The sequence below is a fragment of the Aedes albopictus genome, chromosome 3, assembly GCF_035046485.1.
Source record: "Aedes albopictus strain Foshan chromosome 3, AalbF5, whole genome shotgun sequence".
NCBI classification, from domain to species: domain Eukaryota; kingdom Metazoa; phylum Arthropoda; class Insecta; order Diptera; family Culicidae; genus Aedes; species Aedes albopictus.
This window is the reverse complement of record NC_085138.1, coordinates 307,319,761-307,336,505: the sequence shown is the minus strand read 5'-3', so window position 1 is coordinate 307,336,505 and position 16,745 is coordinate 307,319,761. Positions and strand designations below refer to the sequence as shown.

Here is a 16,745-nt window from a genome sequence, read left to right as displayed (position 1 = left end):
CGCTAACCAGATCGGCTACATATATGAGTCCTCGTCATAGAATGTGCTTAGTGAAGAGTGCATACCAACTAACACAAAAAATGACTGATGGTATTTCAATTAGAGATTTTTCCTTCTTTGAGCATGAGCTATTCTTTCGAGTCATGCTGTTATGGAGATTGGTTGCCATTACAGCTGCCAACAATGTGATCAGAAATTTTTCCTTCTTTTAAATATATGCTATTCTTTGGAGAAATACTGTCATAGTTATGTAGGCGATCAATAATGCATACTCTAGCGCGGAAAAACAGTCCTAACGCTTTCCGATTTCGAACATAGTAACGGAAGCATGTTCGTCCAATGAACCATCAACCAATGAGAGGTAGTGTGCGTCAAATGTAAAACTCAAGCAAAACCAATGTAAGTGTCAGGGCTGAGGGGTCGGCCAACTAGCAAATTTTTATAAAGATCATTATATCAGTGTACGATATGAATAATTAGAGTGTTATGTCTGTTTGTCTGTGATGTTAGTGTTGCCTTTAGGCTCGTATGACTGCCTTTAGGCTCGCCGTTTGAAAACTAGTCGAATCATTATTTCAGCCTTATGTTATTTCAGCCTTTTGACATTTTCAGCCTTTTGTGATTCAGCCTTTCGTAATTCAGCCTTTTGTTATTTCAGCCTTTCGTGTTTCAGCCTTTTGTACGTAACCCCCGCCCAGGGTAGTAGAGAAAAGTTCCCGACCAGAACGGGAATTGAAGCCGCCGTCTCCGGGTTGGCGATCCAAAGTCTTATCCACAAGGCTAACTGGAGTAATTTCTCATGTGTTCATCCAAAGATTTTCCCAAGGATTCCTTTGGCAACTCCTCTTGGAATTTATCAAAGAATTACTCTTGGATTACCTCTAGAATTTCTTGCTGGGGTTCTTCATATTATTGTCGATAGAACTCATCCAGAAATCCCTGCTGTAACTTCTCTATGGATTCTTCCAGAAATTCATCCAGAGATTTTTCCAGGAATTCCTTCAGAATGCCTCCAGATATCACATTTCTGAAGATAACCATTATTAATTACAGCAGGAATTGCGTGAAGAATCAATGCAAGAATGTCTAGTAATGATACCAGAAGAATCTCTCGATTAACGGCTACGCAGTCTTGGGATTTAAAAAACGAGTTGCGATACCAGAAGATTCTTGAACGAATTCTGGCAGGACTTTTTAGAGGAGTCTTAAGAGAAATTCCTGGGAATTCTTGGAAAAATCACGGAAGGAATTATAGGAGATGTTTCTTGCGGAATCCATGTAGAAATCCCTTGAGGTGTCTAAAGAAGAATATATTGAGGATTCACACCAGGCATTCCAGCAGGAATGCCTTCTTAAAGTATCCTAAGATCTAAACGTATCCTCGATAAAATCATCAGAAGAATTGATAATGGATTAAAAAAATCCCTGCAGAAATTCATGAAGCAGTCCTTGGAGAAATCCCTGAACGAATCACAGAGGGAATTCTTGGAGAAACCTCAAATGAAATCCCTCGAACGATCCCATAAGAAGATCCTGGAGGAATTCTTGAAGATATTTCCTCTGCAATCTCCGCGGAAATTTCTTTTTTTTTTTTTTTTTTCCTCCCCTGTTGGGGAAATTAAGCCACTGCGTCCAATAGGCTGAACTTTTGTGGCATGTCCCGTTTTGATATTCGCATCTAGCCAGCTAATTACCATGTGTCAAGTAATCAGCTACTGCCACGACGCGTCGTCTCCCAGTCAGGTGCAATGGAATTAATAAACTCCAAGACCTTCCCAGGTTTTGCAGACCAGATCTCACTGGGTTGCAAGCAACCACTATTTAGAAATCTTTGCCTGCGCGTGTATAAAGCACCACAACTGCAAAGCAGATGTTCCGAGGTTTCACGTTCCGTATTACAGAAACGACAGATATCACTCTGAATATGGCCAATATTTTTCAAGTGATACCTGCTCGGGCAGTGTCCAGTTACTAGGCCAGTGTATGTACATAGAGCTCTCTTGTTGAGCTCTAAGAGCTTTTTGGTTTTAGAAGCATTTGGTGTTATAAATCGTTTTGACTGATTGCAATTTTTGACGTCCATCCAATTGGATATCACCCTCTGCTCAGCCCAGCGTTTCAGGTCAATTTTAATTGTACAGTTTGATATACCACAGAATGGTTCTGGACCAGCAAACTGTAAATTGGAACCACTTTTAGCAAGCTCGTCTGCCATTTCATTTCCTTCAATGCCACAGTGACCTGGAACCCAGTATAAGTTTACTGAATTCCCTTGGCACAGCCTGCGCAGTGAAAGAATGCATTCCCAGACAAGCTTTGAAGTACATTTGTAAGCGCACAATGCTTTTAGTGCAGCTTGACTATCTGAGAAAATACAAATATTTGCGTATCTGTATTTTCTCTCAAGGCAGATATTTGCGCATTTCAAAATAGCAAGAATCTCTGCTTGAAACACCGTAGGATAGTGTCCCATCGCCACTGAAATTTGTATTCCAGGGCCGTAGATTCCCGCTCCCGTTTTTATTCCAACTTTTGAGCCATCTGTGAAGAATTTGATTGACCCTTGACGAACAGTGGGACCTCCGACTTCCCAATCTGCACGAGTTGTTTCGTGCAACTTGTAAGGAACATCATGGTTCTCCACAGGTTTCATCCAGTCTCTAATCATTTTCATTACTGGCCTATTTTGGAAGTATTGTGCAATGCTCAGGTGACCTACAAGATCACCTGGCATAAACATTTCAACTCGTTCAAGTCTCAGCAATTCCTTTTCTGCTTCTAATTGCACGTACTCGTGCAAAGGTAGCAGATTGAGAATCGCATCTAAAGCTTTTGATGGAGTGCTTCGCATCGCTCCTGTAACAGCAATGGACGCAAGACGTTGAATTTTCGCAAGCTTTGTTTGTGTGGTAGCCTCTTTCGTTTTTGGCCACCAGACAAACGAAGCATACGTCACTTTTGGGCGGATTATGGCAGTATAAATCCACATTATCATTTTTGGTTTCAAGCCCCACTTCCTGCCAATAGTTTTGGAGCATAACCAGAACGCACTTGTTGCCTTACCGATCACGGACTCAATTTGAGCATTCCAGTTCAGTTTAGCATCCAGTATCAAGCCTAAGTATTTGACTCGATCACTAGGATGAATTTGTATCCCTCCAAGCCGAAAAGCTTTTAGGTTGATCTTCCTTCTCCTAGTGAAAGGGACAATTACGGCTTTTGACGGGTTGATGCTAAGGCCCTCCTTAATACACCATGAATGTGTATAGTTTAGGGCCCTTTGCATTCTCTCCGAAACAGTTTCGTCATACTTTCCTCTCACTATTATGACTATATCGTCTGCAAAGCCCACAACTTCGAAACCTTTTTCCTTCAAGCTTCTTAGAAGATCGTCTACAACTAAGGACCACAATAGTGGTGAGAGGACTCCTCCTTGAGGGCAACCTTTCGTTGCCCTTACTGTTATAGAAGAACTTCCCAGCTCAGAGGTGATTTCTCTTTTTGCAAGCACAGTATAAATCCAATGTATGATACATTGGTCGAAGTTTTTGTTCTCCATGGCACGCTTCATAGATGAATAGGAGGCATTATCAAATGCTCCTTCTATGTCTAAAAAGGCGCATAGAGCTATTTCTTTTGCTGAAAACGTTTTTTCCACTTTTGTTACTAGCGAATGAAGTGCTGTAACCGTTGACTTACCAGATTGATAAGCAAACTGGAAGTCAGATAGGGGATGGTCTTTTATGTAAGAAGAATTGATAAAATCCTTCAAAACCTTTTCCATAGTCTTCAACAAAACTGAAGAAAGACTAATTGGCCTGTATGCTTTGGGATGCGTCTTGTCTCGCTTCCCCTTTTTTGGTATAAAGATAACTTTTACAAGTCTCCATTTTGATGGAACGTAATTCAATCTTAAACTAGCCTTGAACATCTCAATTAGTGATGGTACCAACACCGCTTCTCCATTTTGAATCAGTGCTGGAAATATTCCATCAACTCCTGCAGATTTAAAAGGCTGAAAAGATCTAATTGCATTTTCCACTCTGGCCTTCGTGAAGATTTCATCAGCTAAATCTGAGGTGGTGTTTATTGTCCTAGTTGACTCCGAAGAGTTTATACTAGGACATCCTTCACCTTCCAGAGATATAGTATCATTGGAATCCACACTTAGAACCGAACCCGGAAAATGGGTTTCCATCATCAAATCCAAAGTTTCACGAGGAGTTTTGGTAAAAGCTCCATCGTCGCGCTTCAGGTTTCCCAATTCATTTGAATGATCTTTTGCGAGCGTTTTCTGTAGTCTTGCAACTACAGGAGTGCTGTTTATGTTTTCACATGTCAGCATCCAAGACTTTCTTTTAGATTTTCGTATTTCGTTGTTGTACTCAGTCAGGGCTTTCCTGTACTGAGTCCAATCTCCCGTTTGTTTCGCTCTATTGAACATTTTACGAGAAAATTTTCTAAGGCGATCCAGTTTAAAGTTCCACCATGGCACGTCTCTAGTAGAAGACGATTGTATGGTGGAACAACTTCCGTTAAAGGAATTGATGATACTTTCATTTACCCTTTGAGAAAATGATTCCAACTTTTGGGTTGAATCAATAGGTTCTCCCATTGTAAATGAATGCGTATTCAACAATTCTACATATTGATCCCAGTTTGTCCTCCTGGGATTTCTAAATGCGGTTCTAGAGTAATCTCCACCACTCCAATTGAAGATTATGTGTTTATGATCAGATAGAGAAATCTCATCTGACACGTGCCAGTTTGTGATCTTGTCAAAGATTGCAGCATTGCACAGTGTTAGATCCAAGACCTCTTGTCTGATTACATTTGAGAAAGTAGGTTTATCACCATTATTGCAAATGTCTATATTGTTAGAAGACAGATACTCTAATAGTGACTCACCTCGACTGTTAATATCCGTACTACCCCAAACCGTGTGATGTGCATTGGCGTCACAGCCAATGATAAACGATTTGTTGTTTTCTTTACAGAATTGAACAAATGATGCGATCTCAGGAGGAGGTACCTCAGGAACATCACCAGGAAAGTAAGCTGAAGCCACAGCGATCTCAGTTTTACCTCTAGTGGTTGGTACCTCTACCATGACCGCAACAATGTCCTTTCTGATAAACTCTGTAATAGGATAGCATTTTAACGTTTTGCGTACTAAGACAGCGGTTCTGGGAGAATCTTGTTGCTCATCATAAAATAGTTTACTATTTTGTGTCAGAACACCAAGAATCTTTCGTTTGTTGGACCACGGCTCTTGAATAAGCGCCACTTCCAGTCCTTCTTTTTTAAACCTTCGACTCAACACAGCAGAAGCACCTTTTGCGTGATGAAGGTTTACCTGTATGAACTTAATTCCCGCCATAAAATAATTTCATTTACCCACTTTTATTAAACCTCGGAATTGAGACGTAAGAAAAGTGGCCGATTATCCCGGAGACAAATAAGGTCCACTGCGTCATTGCTCCGTTTAACACAGTAAGGGCAACATACTGTGGAGGGTGCCCTGGTACTCCACAGGCTCCGTTCACGGTTAAGTTTTTATTAGATCCCCCTAACCATTCATTCCTAGGCACGGTACGCTTAACACCATGAATTAGGGGTCGCTTGTTTGGTGGACTTTTACCACCGGATTAGGCAATCCGTAGTGATATTCTTAGCCAGTTGAGGTAACTGCTACCGCCACTACACGGCTATCTAGGCTGATCGGGAATAGAAATTAATATTGATGATCAACTTCTTTAGAGCCCGAACAGCCGGCACGGAAATTTCTTGAGAATCCCATCAGGCATTCATGGAGGAATTCCAAGAGCGTTTCTTCCTCAGAATTCCTCCACATCCTGATCCTGTGATTCTTTCATATATTTCTGCAAGGATACCTATGGAAATTTCTCCTTGAGTATCATTAGATATCCCACTAAGATTTCTTTAGGAATACTTGCTGGGAATTCTCAAACTTTTTCATCTAGGACTTCTAAGATTCCCAGCAGGAACTGTCTCAGGAATCGCAGCAATACTTCCTGATGGATTCTATCAGAAATTTCTGAATAAATCCCAGGAGCATTCTTGGATCCCAGCGAAATCGCACACGGATTTATAAAGACATTCACACCATCTTCAGCCAGAGGCTGCACAGACTAGACATTACACTAACACGAGACAACGGCCCAGTGGAGAATTTTCCGTTTGACAAAAAGTTTTCCCCGCTTGGACCGGGAATCAAACCCACACTCTGAGGCGTATGAAACGCCTAGACAACTGAGGCCGCTAATCGCACGAAGCCCACAAGATTCCCAACAGGAATTACTGAGAAACTTCTAAGATTTTTTTTATGTAATCCTTGACTGAAATCCATGAGAGAATCACAGAAGGAATTTTTGAAGGAATCTCAGCTGTAATCACTAGCATGGGAAGTTTTGTTTCTTACTCACTCTTCTAAACAAACACGAGAATGGAAGGATAGAAGAGGGAGCAGTTGCCCTAAATTTTCCATGCAGTACTCTTTCCTTGTAAAATGTTTCAATTTCTTGTCTTAAAATATGTTTACTCGACTTTGTAATCTGCAGAAAATTCAATCAAGGATTCCACAAAAAAATATTAGAAAATTCTATCGAAAGCTCACGAAGGATTCAAGGAGATTTTCCAGAAATCCCTCTAGACATTCCTGCAAAGGCGTAGAAAATCTAAATTCAAAAACAAACTTTTCTTAGGGTTTTCTTAGACATTTTCCAAAAATTCCAAAGACTTCAGAAAAATACAATCCAATCCAATCCAAAATAGGAGAATTTATAAAAATTGAAACTTTTTATGTCTAGAATCTCATTTTTTATGTGAAATTCTAAATAACAACTTCTGATAACGGTAATTTCACATCTACCATTTAGTCTGTGTAACACGGGAAACTAAGAAAATCTCGCAAAAGTCGTGACCGTAAATATTGTGACTTGCGAAATTCGAAAATCAGTAGATAAAACCACGACCGATCCGTGAGAATCACCATTTTCACGAAATCCACGACAAATGATATTACTATTCTCTGTGCATACGTTCAGATGCAAGTGGGCGAGATGAAACGTGAAAAATCGAATAAGTAACGTTCTCCTCGCCATGAATTTCTGAATAATGCCGCCGATCGATGGAACCGTCAATAACGCCGACAGCAATGGTTGTGAAACATTGGAGGACAAACGGTAACCCACAAGTTTGACGAACATCACATTTTAATAATAAGAATCTGAACTAAGTCAGACAAATGAGTCAAACTGCAAAATTGTGTTGCAAAACTAAATAGCGAGAAATTGCATCAAAAAGCTTCTATCCACTTCAAAAGAGTTCAAAAACCTATAAAGACAGCTCAATCCAATCACCTACCGGACGCGACTCATAAAAGACCAATGAACCGCACGCAGCTAATCTACCTTGGCAGCTGCTATTGCTGCCACATCCTCCCATTTTTCTATTCTACACCTATCCAAGAAAAATAAAAATCTCACCCTCAACCATAGCAAAACATGAATGGAGGATCGTTTTTCTCCAAACCACCACTGGAGAAAAAAATTGCGCTGATTCAATTACCTCACTTGATCGGTTTATTTCGCGGGTTACCCCTCCCCCCTCAAACCGACAGAAGCCCGAAAAACTTACCTTGTCATCTGATTTAATACTCTTGGTTGGAATTTTGGCAATGATTCGTTTCGCTACGTTGCACAGTCGCCTCTGCGTGAAACGGAAAAAAGATGGTAGAAAATGTAAACAAAAAATCAGATAATTGATCGCTCCACATTTATTTTTGTTTGGTTTTTAAGCAGTCTTGACAATTTGTTTGACCCAATATATTACGTACGACAAGGCATTTTGCAATTGGTCTTACTAGCCTAGGTCATGTCACAGCAGAAAAGATGTGAAGCATAAAGAATAAAATAAAGTTCATGAAAAAAAAAAAAATACTTTAGTGGACTCACTCAGTACTGTTCTATTACAATAATGAGAATAATTAGGTCAACCCTTGTACTTTCGAAATATCTTGTTAGTATTAATGGTTTTTGTCCATCGAGTCAATTCGTTTTTCATGTATTGTTTTATATCTTTTCTAAAGTCTCAAAAATCTTTTGTCGTTCATCCCACCCAGAACCAGTCGCACACTCACCGATTGTTTATCTTTGGTTTGCAAATACCGGAACCGCTGCACGTAGTAGAACACCAGCCACACCAGCGAGATGATCATCAGAACGATGAATGAAACCGACACGAACAGGACCGATGTTCTGTTAGGGGGGGAAGCAATTGAAAATCGAAACCAAAATTAATGTGTAAATTAGTTGTGGAATGAACTGCTCCCGTTCGGCCCGTACCGGTTGATGTTGGCTAGGGATCGGATGTGGCGACTTCCTTCGATGATTTCGATCGTTACGTTGTAGCCCAAGCGTTCCAGAATGTCGATCAACTCGTGACCCTTGGCCTTGGTCGTGAAGACGGCGGTGATGTTTCCTGGGGTGGGAGGGAGAAAATGATGAATAGGTTTAAATTAGCACATAAATCATAATCGATATTCTTGAAAATCATAGTTTACGATAGGAACAACAATTAGGTTTCATTTTTTTAATATTTCTTCGGTACAGGAACTTTTTTTTATCTAAAGTTTCCCCGTCTCCCTTGGGAGTATGTTCGTGCCAGCTACATGATACACAAATGAAAGATGATCATTGACAGAGCCAGCTTTTATTTATTGAACTGTGCAGAACAGAAGCTAAGAAGCAAGCTTTGTCCCAGTAGGTTCATACGCTAAGAAGTAGTATAAGAATAAAAAAGGAAGAGCAAGGAGGAGGAGGAGGAAAAAAAGGACAAAAAGAAGGAGAAGGAGAAGAAAGAGAAGAAGAAGACGAAAAAGGAATATAAGTAAAAAGAATAACATAAAACAAAAAGCCTTTAAACAAAACTTTTACAAAGATTCAATCTTTTAAACTGTATACTGTCCTCTGGTGTCCAAACACAAAGAATCATACATTGTAGTCGTGTCGTAACAAATAAGTAGGTACGTCTCATTTATTTCTTTCCGACATGAACCCATCTATTGATTGCACAATTGCACTACTACTGCAAAGACCAGCAATTTCCAGCAAACGAAAGCGAAATTGATCATTATCGGAGCCAGTGATCCAGATTCCGTAGGTACCGCCGAGCGACCGACCAACCAGCCTCCTCCTAAATAGCAACCCGGCATCCGTCCGAGTTGGGAGTTGTGAGCTCACGACCGTCGTCGATGACAAACGACAAATAGTTCCGCGCACGATTTGCTACACAATTGTACAATTGCCAAAGCCCCGTATTCGTAGGTCTAAGTAGGTACCTATAGGTATGGCAGTTACCCACCTAATAACGCAGCAAATTGCTAGGCTTTTGTTGTTTCGGAGTTGTATGAGGGAAAAATGATGGAATTGGAAATGCCGCGCCGCCGCACGCGGATTGCCGTCAGTTGGATGACGCAAAGAATAACGAGCGGAGGGAAAATCACGATACAATAGTTGAAAATCCCAGCGAGAAGGAATCGTTAAGATGTGTGAAGAATTAGCATAAGTTAAAATTCACAAATAAAAAAAAAAAAAAAAAAAAAAAGAATCGTTAAGATTAAAGGCGGGGATACTGAATTGAGGCAAATTATGATCATTTATGCTCGCCTTCGACGACTTTGTTTTTACGATGTGAGATGTAACATAGTTCTAAAATTTGTGTACTGTTTAGAAATACATTTCGGCCTTCACTTGTCCTCCAACTATCGCCCATAGTTTTTTATTGTTCAGTTGTACACTGCCATACAATACTTTGATCTTACAGCGAAAACAGATGCATGGAGATCTTATGGTAATCGGCAGACAACTACTACCGGTGAGCATGAGCATTGATGACCTACACTTCGCAGTTCCTACTCCGTGATTGACCAGAGCTAGCGATATTGCACAGAGAACCAGTAGATAGAGCCTGGGCTAGCAATCCAACCTCAATTTACACGTTCCTAGATCTAAGGGATTTACAATTGTCATCGGTATTCAAAAATAACATTCTGGCTGAGGGTGTTTGAGTTGGATTTCCGATAATCTGCCATAACTCGTGTCTCTTCACTGAATCATAGGCCAACATATCTTCGTGATAGACAAGCTCGGCCGGGATATCATCATTCCCAGCAGCCTAGTTGTTCTTCAGCCCTCTCTCTTGACCTCGTCTAGCCTAGCCTAGGTTACCTAGCCTGTCCGTTGTTACCGATTCAAATTCTATCTGTCGAGAGATTTGACAGCCACCATTGTTTTGTCTGTCAGCTAGTTTCCATCATGGTCGTTACACATGACGGGTGAAGGCACTGTTCTTCTCCACACGTCATTGACAGTTTCGTAAAATCTCCGCATATCATTCTGTTCCATACTCGCTCCGGGTGTGTTCGCGGATATCCTTGGGTGCTAAGTAGGTGCTACTAATAGGTCATCCTACCGGAAGCACCAAAGTTGACTGATCTCAGGCCGATGTCACTAGTGACGGGTTAAAGGCTCTCCCTACCGATATGATTGCACGGAAAAGATCTTCTCTTCCGACTTGCGCGTTGGCATCACCAATGAAAATCCCAAAATGTCTTGTTTTGAGCATTCTCCATAGGTCTTGTCAATGCATTCACGAGCCATGTTTTTCACGACATCGGTTTTGTCGATGGTCGGCGCATATATATTGGTCGGACTGGTGCTAAAGAGTATTCCTCGAATTCTGAATACACAGATCCGTCGTCCGTTTCCCGATCGCCGGGACCCACCACCCAGAATTCACATTCTACAGATTAAGGCCACCGCACTTCTTGAATAGCAGTCACGCACAAATCAACTGTCAGTAATACACGAGCCAAAATGCTTACTAGGTCAGGATAATTGAAACTCCTGGCGTTCTAGGTACCGAGTTTCCAATCATAGCCCTTATTTCGTTGTCGCGGCGGGTTCCGGGAGTATAGTTTGTATTATTTTTTTTCTATCTTCATTTTTCGTGGTGTGACATGCTTCCTTACCAGGGTCGCGCTGCCTACATAGCGTCGATAGGGCTTTCACATTAGGTATAGATGACGCAATACAGTGCTTCATATTCAGTCGCTGGATGTCAGGACAGATACTGTTTGAGCAGCACTTCCTTGGTGCACTGACACTCGAGACGTACGTCCTCAATTTAGCTGAAGTCAGAAGGACAACAGTGCCCAGGCTGCACTTTCAGCTATGCACACAACTTTTAACTGGAGGTCATCGATTGTCCTGTGAAAGCATGCTAAGTTGAAACTTCCAGTCGAGGAATTCTTGGAAGAATCTTTGAAGGAATATCTGACCCAGAAAGAATCCGAAGAGGAATTTGTGAAGAAATTGTGGAGCAATACCTGGAGAAACTCCTTGGGTTGATGGATTTCGTAAAAGATTGTTTGAGAAATTAATAAAAAATCGTAATGAAGTCCTCTAAAAATGAATTTCTTCCAGAAATTATTTAGAGATGTCTTCAATGTACACCTTTTAAATTCACTCCATAGATTTCCTAAAAATCAAGATATTTGATCATGAAATCTTTCTTGAATTATAACACATTCTTCCAATAATATATTTCCTAAAAGTTCAGAAATGTCTTCCTTGAGGAATTTCTCCATATAATTTTATCGATTATTTTAGAAGTTCTTTCTAATACATATTTTAAGAAAATTTTCGTGAGATTTATCCAGGAAACCTTTCAGAGATTTCTTCAGATATTTCCCTCCGGATTCCAGTGGAAATCGCCACAGCTCTGTCTCCGGAAATTTCCTCGGTAATGTTTTCAGAGATATATCAAGAAAATCCTGCAGGAATTCCTGCAGCGATTGTTCTATTACAGGGTGCGGCAGGAAAAAATGCGAAAAGTTCAAGGCACTATTACACGCTAAATATGGGATATATATGACTATTTTTTCATGACAGTGTGTCAGTCAAAGTCTATATTCTAACACTGAAAAATAAAAATGAATATATTTAATGTTTAACATGTGATAATGTAAGCCTAATAAGCGGATATCAATAAACTGCGCGCCCAATGGTCATTAAACGAAATGACTATAACAGTAACAAAATTAGCTTAAATTCGATGAACAACCAGACCACACTGATCCTGAGCCATGTAGTTTCACATACTAGATACAATAAGTACATATATTTGATGATATTGTAGAGAAAATTTAAAAAAAAAATAGTTTTATCAGATACGAGATTCAGCGACCAGGTTTGAAAATTCTGATTGTTTTCAGTTTCAGACTCCGCCCTGTAAAGGTTATTGACTTAAATGGGAAATTTTTTAACTTACTTTTCAGAAAACTAGTCTATTATAGATCATGGAATGTTGAAACATAGATTTGTTAATGTTAATTGGACGAAAACGAGATTTGAAGTTGAAAAACACTTTCGCATTTTTTCCTGCCGCATACAGTACAGTAGTTTACAGCATTTTCGAACTCGGTAAGCTGATGATCGTTTTTCATGTAGAATCATGCCCTGAGTTCGAAAACGCAAAGGAAAAAAAATACAGTAGAGCGGAAATTTTTTCGACTTTCCATACAAGGTTGATGATTTGAAATCGATTTTTGTTCTACTTTTAAGCAAAGTCGCTCACTTCACACATCTCATTCTCTGTAATCAATGCTCTGATTGAGCTGAATATTTTACTGTAACTCGCTTACATATGATACGCAGGGAGTGAAATTATCGATCACGATCGCGATAATAGAAAACTCTCCCACACGCATTATCGGCGAAAAAAGACGTGCGATAAATTCAGACCCGGGTTTCTCCCGAGAATGTGTTTTCGCTCGTTCCGCAGCACCGAAAATCGATTATCATCAGCAAAGAAAAGTTGACTGGTTTGCTTTCTGCTCTTTGTTCGCCTTTCCGTAGTCCCGCCTGTAGCTTTTATGTATAAAATTTCTATCCTCTCACGAGCAGCTTGTGTGGTCGAGTGGTTATGGTGCGCGCTCATACACATTTTTGTGGAGGGTCTAGGTTCGAATCCCGTTAGCGGCAAATTTTTGTTATTTGCCTTCTGATAATTATCGCGATAACTTTGCAGGTGATAAAGTTGGATAGCAAAAATGAAAAGAGCGATTTCCAGTTTTCGGCTATCTTTGATCGGGGACAAACAGCAACGACCGATAAACATTTCTCACAGGAAAAGTAAAAACAGAAAAAATCGGTTGCTCGAAAAACACCGTTTTTCGTCTCAATTTGCTGATAATTTCATTCCCTGATGATACGTCAATTAAACGTTGATAAAGAATTTTTAAATTGTTTTTTCGTATTGAAAAAAAAAATTCCTTCATATATTTTTGGAAAATTTGCTAAAATTTAAGGAGATCGTCCACAAAACTCTCCAATATCATGAAAACGCAAGATATTTGAATTTTATTACATTCCATATTTTAAAAAGTTGTAAAACTCGATATTGAGCTAAAACTCAAAAACTGTTCTACTTTAAATTTTTGGAAGCACGGTTTGGAAATCAGCGTTAAATTATGCTTCAAAAATTTTAATCGTTGACAGAAGTTCACAACTTTCGTTTTATTTTGTAAGCTAGTGTTATTACTATCAGTAATTCCAACAGGAATTTCTCCATGGATGTCTGCAGAAATTCAAAAAGAGATTTCTTCAGGAGTTCCTCCACGTAATCCTTTATGCATTCTTCCAAAAAAATACAGGATTTTCTTTACGGGGTTTTAAGGAAGCATTCAAAAATTTATCCAAAAATATTTTCCAGATTTTTTTTTCCAGTACATATTTTTTTCAGAAATTCTTCAAGAAATTTGTCCAGGAATCTCTACAGAAGTTTTTCTGGGTGTTTCTTCGGTTATTTCAAAAGGGAGAAACACATCTACTCTATGGGTATTTTAAGAAAAACCTTCAGCCATCACTGGCGCAATGCTTGAAGAAATCGCCGTTGAAAAAAATCCAAAGGAAACCCAAAAGGAGTTTCTGACATCTTTCCTTCCTCGTAGGAATCCCTGCAGAAATCGCTGACAAAAATGATGGAGGAATTCTTAAAGTAATCATTACATAAACTTCTGAAGGGATTTTTGAAGTATTTTCCGGAGAGAGCTCTTGGGGATGCGGTGTCGGTTTGTGTATGTCGTATGCATGGAGGTGCTTCGTTGCTGCAACCAGGGCAAACTCAGTGCATCAAGAAGCGATTATCCGATGAGTTTGTTCCTTGTTATTCTCTTTTTGTAGATTCTATTTCAATTATTTTATTATTTCAATCTTATACCATAGGTAATAGTGTATTTTCATCCCAGACAACCAATAATCGTATAATATGTGACATAAGATGATAAAGTGGAGGCCATATGCATGCATGCCTCCATTTAGGCGCATGTAAAATGCACGTATATTGCCTCCACTTTAACATCTTATTCAACATCCTATACGATCTGGTTATACTAGTTGATTGCGATGTTTGTTATGTCCTCTTTTGAAATATTTCATTCATTGACTATGTATAGTTCGCCACTACGAGTGCCGACTACGAGACATCAAACTGTCATTGGTATATGAAGATTAGCAGCTGGGACACACGCAAAAATCGATGATGGCAACCCACATATTCATTTAGTTATAAAATCCATGGAAAAAAAAAATACCAGCATACACATCCGAAAAGGCTTCAACTTTTTGAGACAGAGTTCCACTTATGTTGTGTGCGTGGGTGGTCGATTATTTGCTTTCCGCGTGAAGCGAACAATAGCGCTGAAGTCAGCTTGGCATGATTCAACTTCAAAAGGTCATATCACCTATCAAAGTGAATCCAGACCGAACAATACCTTCCCGACTAACAAACATTCCTTTCTGCAGCCTTTGGGGCTGTCCATAAACCACGTGGTCATTTTTTTGGGACTTCTCAACCCCCCACCCCCCCCCCCCCCCCGCGTGGTCATTAGTCCATACAAAATTTTTTATTCGTCCATACAAAATGGTCATTGGCCGAACCCCCCCCTCATGACCACGTGGTTTATGGACAGCCCCTTTGGTGGAATCACAGCAGCAACCGCGGTCTTCCACAACAAAAGTGGCTGCTAACATTCCTTCCCTCTTCCAACCTGACTGCAAGGACGTGGCTGGCGTCGATATTGCAACGAGAATCTCTGAAGCGTGCACAGTGAGAATGTTGACCACTCCCAGTCAATATTAAGTTGATTCATTGTGCAACTGTCATTAGTTCGGATTAGTCACGGAGTAGCAACCATATATATATGCAGTCAGTCTTAGCTGAACGGATTATTAGACGAAAATCCTAGAAGTAATATCTGAGGTAATGCCTGAAATAATTTCCGTAATAAACCCAATAGAAGTTCAAAAAAAAATACTAGATGAATGGAACTGATGTAATTACTGAAGAAATTCCAGAAGGGGTTGTTTTTTTTAAAGAATCTTCGAATTAATATATAACGTTTTGACGTTATATTTTGACCTTATATGAAACGGATAATCTACTAATGGAAACGGTTCAAACTCAAAGTCAAATTCAACGAATCTAATTCAAATAAGATTTTACTCAAAAAGATAAAAACGTCAAAAGCTACAAATTAACTAAAATAATCATGAAAACTAATAATGAATTATAAAAATAAAATAAAAAAAAAACAAAATCAAAATCAAAATACATATTCAAAAAATATAACAATTTAATCTAATTGAATTCAAACTTTATTTTACTTAAAAGAATAAAAACGTCAAAACGTTACAAATACCTGGAAGAAGTGGAGAAATATTTCTAGAGAAATGACAAAGAAAAAGTCTTGGAAAAAGTCATAGAGTAATTTCTCAAAGAATTTGTGAGAGAATCTGAGGAGATGTTCTTGAAACATCATCGCAGCAAGTTCTGAAATAATACCTGAAGAAAGGTCTGAACAAATTTTGAGAGAAATGTATGAAGCAATCCATCAGGGACTTCTGGAGGACCTTCCAGTAGAAACTCTTGAGGATTTTTGAGAGGATTTTCTAGAGCAAAGGAATAATTCCTGGGGAATCTCTAGAGTAATACAATAAGGAAAACCTGTAAGAACATCTGAAGATTCCCTACAAGAATTTCTTAACGAATTCCTGAAAAAAAAAAATCTGATTTTATGAAAGAATCCCTAGTATCCCCCTCCTGCAAGAATAGCTGAAGAAATTTAAAAAATTCCTGCAGAATTCTCTGGAAGATTCCTGGATAAATTTATGAATAAAATTGTGAAAAAAATTCGCCTTGATTTTCTTTAAGGAATGCTTGGAGAAACACGTGAACCAGTTCCTAGAAGAATCTTTTAAGTAACTTCTTGCGAAACTAATAAAGTAATTCCGTGCAAAATTCCTGGAGGTATTCCCAAAAGATTTACCGTAGGGAATCATTTGAAATGTTTTGAAGTTATATTTATATACGAATTTATAAAGCAATCCTTGAAGAAAATTTCCCAGGAAAAAATCACAAGAGGCATTTCTCAAGGAATTCTTGAAAGAGGAATGGAGGAATTCTTGATGAAAACCATGTACTAGTTCCTAGAAAAATCTAATAAATATTTTTTTGAGAAACTCCTTAAAAATCACAAGAAAAAAACTGCAATAACCATCAATTAGACAATTGAACACTACAAAATTGAAAATCACGTGGGTTTGGAAAGTCTCATGTCGATGTTTCATTTAGCAGTGATCCAAACTAAAAAAAATCTGAAA

At 39.1% G+C, this 16,745-nt stretch overlaps 1 protein-coding gene across 1 annotated transcript in view; it reads right to left on the bottom strand.

Annotated features, from left to right (window-relative positions):
• The window catches only part of LOC109621516 (RING finger protein 150), a 115,233-nt gene that overhangs the window by 24,766 nt on the left and 73,722 nt on the right, over window positions 1-16,745 (bottom strand). The window contains exons 2-4 of the mRNA XM_062842396.1: window positions 8,367-8,502; window positions 8,162-8,279; window positions 7,660-7,731 (exon numbers count right to left, since the gene is read on the bottom strand). Of these exons, the coding sequence (XP_062698380.1) occupies window positions 7,660-7,731; window positions 8,162-8,279; window positions 8,367-8,502 (326 nt within the window). The remainder of the gene's footprint in view (window positions 1-7,659; window positions 7,732-8,161; window positions 8,280-8,366; window positions 8,503-16,745) is intronic.